The sequence below is a fragment of the Acanthamoeba castellanii genome (assembly GCF_000313135.1).
Source record: "Acanthamoeba castellanii str. Neff unplaced genomic scaffold scf7180000084637, whole genome shotgun sequence".
Taxonomy (NCBI): Eukaryota; Discosea; order Longamoebia; family Acanthamoebidae; genus Acanthamoeba; species Acanthamoeba castellanii.
In genome coordinates this window covers 19572-22797 of record NW_004457381.1, presented here as the reverse complement: position 1 = coordinate 22797, position 3226 = coordinate 19572, and the positions used below count along the sequence as shown (strand labels likewise).

At 58.2% G+C, this 3226-nt stretch overlaps 1 protein-coding gene across 1 annotated transcript; it reads left to right on the top strand.

Moving 5' to 3' along the window:
- Nucleotides 1–708: 708 nt before the first annotated feature.
- Nucleotides 709–1497, top strand: ACA1_087070 (uncharacterized protein; the record flags this gene model as incomplete). Its single annotated transcript, XM_004337306.1, has 1 exon — nt 709–1497. The coding sequence occupies one exon, from the start codon at nt 709–711 to the stop codon at nt 1495–1497; it is 789 nt and encodes a 262-aa protein (XP_004337354.1).
- Between the last annotated feature and the right edge of the window lie 1729 nt (nt 1498–3226).

Genomic DNA, 3226 nt, shown 5'->3' with positions numbered 1-3226 from the left:
ATGGTGAAGTCCCCAGTCAGACCCCGCCCACGCCGTGCCAGTCACCCTTCACCCCCCCCCCACAAGTAAGCAATAAAAGAATGTTAAAATATTTGAACATTGTTTAAATAAAATATGTTGCGGGGGGGGGGCAAAGCTACCTGGAGCCGTACTGGTAGACCGCGAGCACCAGTTCGCTGGGCAGGCCCAGTAGTGCCAGCAGCTCTTCCACATCATCTGGCCCAGATAGCTCCATATTTAAAAAACACACAAAGAAAATGGAAATATTATTTTAATGGCGACATTTTTATCGAAATATTCAGGGAAGGATAAACGGAGGAACTTGGGAACCTCGCGCCAAAACTTGTTGTCCCGATGAAGCGTCGCTGGAGCCGCTGCGCTTCGGAACAAAAGTGAGACACCAATCCTGCGCCTCCTGAATCGGCCTAATATCGGAGAGCGCAAAGGCAAACAACAGACAAAGCAAAACCAGAAGCTTCGAGCTGAGCGAGACGCACACAACAACTCCACCCAAGCCAAAGAGAGAAGAGACCAAAGGCCAAAGCAAAGAGAGAGGAATCGGCGCGAAAAGAACAAACAAAAGAAACGAAAGAACGAAGCACGACAAAAAAAAGTAGACGAACAAAGAACGAAGAGCGTTTGAGGGGGGAGGGAGAAGGCAATAGGGCGAGAGGAGGAAGAAAAGAAGAGGGGAGACTCTCGGAGAAGATGGCGACCGTGGGTAGTACTAGTACCGACTCGGAGCTCCGAACGTACGCCAACCCCCTGCTACACCTCGCTCCGCCAGAAGAAGAAGAGCCCTCCTCCGCTGCAGCAGCCGCGGCGACGAGCAACAAGCGCTCGCCCAACAGCAAGAAGAGCTCTCGGGGCGGCTTTGCCAAGAAGCTACCGCTGCTCCGACGCACCAAGAGCAACAAGGACGTCCGCTCCACTTCGACCATCGACGGTTCATCATCGTCATCATCGCCACTGTTGGCGTCCTCGCCCGACCGCATCACGCCGCGGCCGCTTCTCCAGCTGCAGCGCGAGGAGCTCGAACGACACAACGCGGCCGTCGCGCCGCAGGGCCTGGCCAAGTGGACGCAGAAGCTGAGCGCCGAGGAGCGCCAGCAGAAGCGGCTGCGCTACAAGAACAAGGACCGGGTCGACATCCCATCAACATCACCACCGACACCATCAGCATCAGCATCGTCATCGCCGAGGTGGGTCGTGGGCAAGACGACCAGGTGCAACTCGTCGGACGACGAGCACCACAACACGAGATGGAATGCGAGGAATGTTGGAGAGCCGTACCAGAGCGACGACGATGAGGACGGCGACGTCGACACAACGAAGAGGGAGCGGCGGGGCGCGGTGGTGGAGGCCTTGGCGCTGTCGCCGCGGTCCGGCCACGGCCACGGCTTCGGCGGCGGACGACCGCCCAACGCGCGGTGCGCGCGAGCCCAGCTGGCAGCCCTGCCCTACGCCCTCACCGCCTTCGAGAGTCCGGAGAGGTGAGCGCCTGGACCGAAGCCGTGGCCGTGTAATTATCACCCAAATATAATAACTATTTTATTTTATTTTATTTTAGTATTTATTTATTTTCGTGTCCTTTTGGCCGATGCTACAGTAGCAAGTGTGAAGAGAGGAGGGTGCTGGTCACCGGCTCCTTCAATGGAAAGGGACCAGAGAGGCGGAAATGTCCAGCCACTCGGGGAAGAGGCCCTTGGTCAACATCTTCAGTGATTGGCGCATTGGTACCCCACACAAGAACAAGAAGAGGTGCATTCACTACCTCTTCTTCTGTGCAGCACCACCGCTACTGGACTTGACCACCCAGCACCCATCATCTCAAGCAGACATGTCGTCATTGACGCCTCGCCTTAGCCGTGGAGAGAACGAGGTGGAGGAGACACAGAAGAAGGCCAAGCGGCCGTTCGGCCTGCGGCTGCCTCGAGCTCTGCGCCCAGGAACCGACGACACCGACGATCAGCCGAGGTTGATGAAGACGAAGAAGACGGAGAAGACGAGCAACAACAACAACAACCAGAAGACGTCCAAGTCAAAGAAGCGATCCAACAAGGGCCTGGTGGAATGGACGGCCCGGTTGGAGAGGGAGAGGGCGGCCCTCGGTCTGGACCACAGCAAAAGCCGAAGCGAGGACTCGATCTTCTTCGCCTCATCACAGCCGCGCCGGCCGCCCGACGCCAGAAGAACGCAGAGCGACGCCCTGGCCGCGCTGCTGTCGCCTCGGTGGCAACGCCCGTCGGAGGCGGTCGACGAGGCCAGGGGGCAGCGGCACCAGGCCCAGGTCGAGGCTCTGCGCGGCCTCCACCCGGTCACATGCTTGAGCCGCGATCGCCGCGCACAGGATCTCAGCTCACTGCAGCCCTGGAGGTGCAGTGTAGCGTCGCCGGGTCAACATTGATTGTGTTGTTGTACCAGTGGTGTTGATCGAGGCTTGTTGCAATTGGCAGTTCTTGACTTAAGTCGTCTAGGACAGTGCTGTATGGTAAGCACACCTAAATTATGGCCGAATGGGAGGCAAGCACCTTAATCAATGTACAACACCAAATTCATACACGCAGCCAACCGGCCGCGGTCGGGTGTTGCTGTGGTTGCGTCGTTAGTTACCGTCCGAGCCACCCGAACTGAGACCAACATTCGGTAGCTGCCCGAACAGAGTCACGGTCCAACATTCGGTTTAGCCCGCAAACAACAGAAGATGACACAAAATGGAGTGCCCCGGCTGCGACTGCCAACAGCCAAGACAGCGACGACGACTGGCACCACGCCCGAAAGCCACACCACGACGTCGCCCACTACCACCAAGCAGCGCTCGGCCTTCGTGGAGGGCCTCAAGAAGACGCTGCGAACGCCTCGGCTGGGCAGGAGCAGGAGCGAGCGCGACGTGGGCGCGACGGCCGACGTCATCTCGGGGTCGTTGAAGAACAAGAAGACGACGACGAAGACGAAAACGGAGAAGAAGATGAAGGGGGCAAAGACAAAGAAGATGAAGGGGGCGACCGGCGCAGCGGCCAAGACGGTCTCGGACCCAGTGAAGCCTCGCGGGTTGGCCAAGTGGAACGAACTGCTGGTGGAGGAAAAGCAGCGAAATAAGTCGATGGGCGACGTGCTGGTGTTGATGAAGAAAGATGGAGCGATCGAGCGGGACGAAGGCTCTGGAGATGACGACCCATCGGATACCACTTCCGACAGCTGCGACGGCACCGGCGGCGGAGGCAAT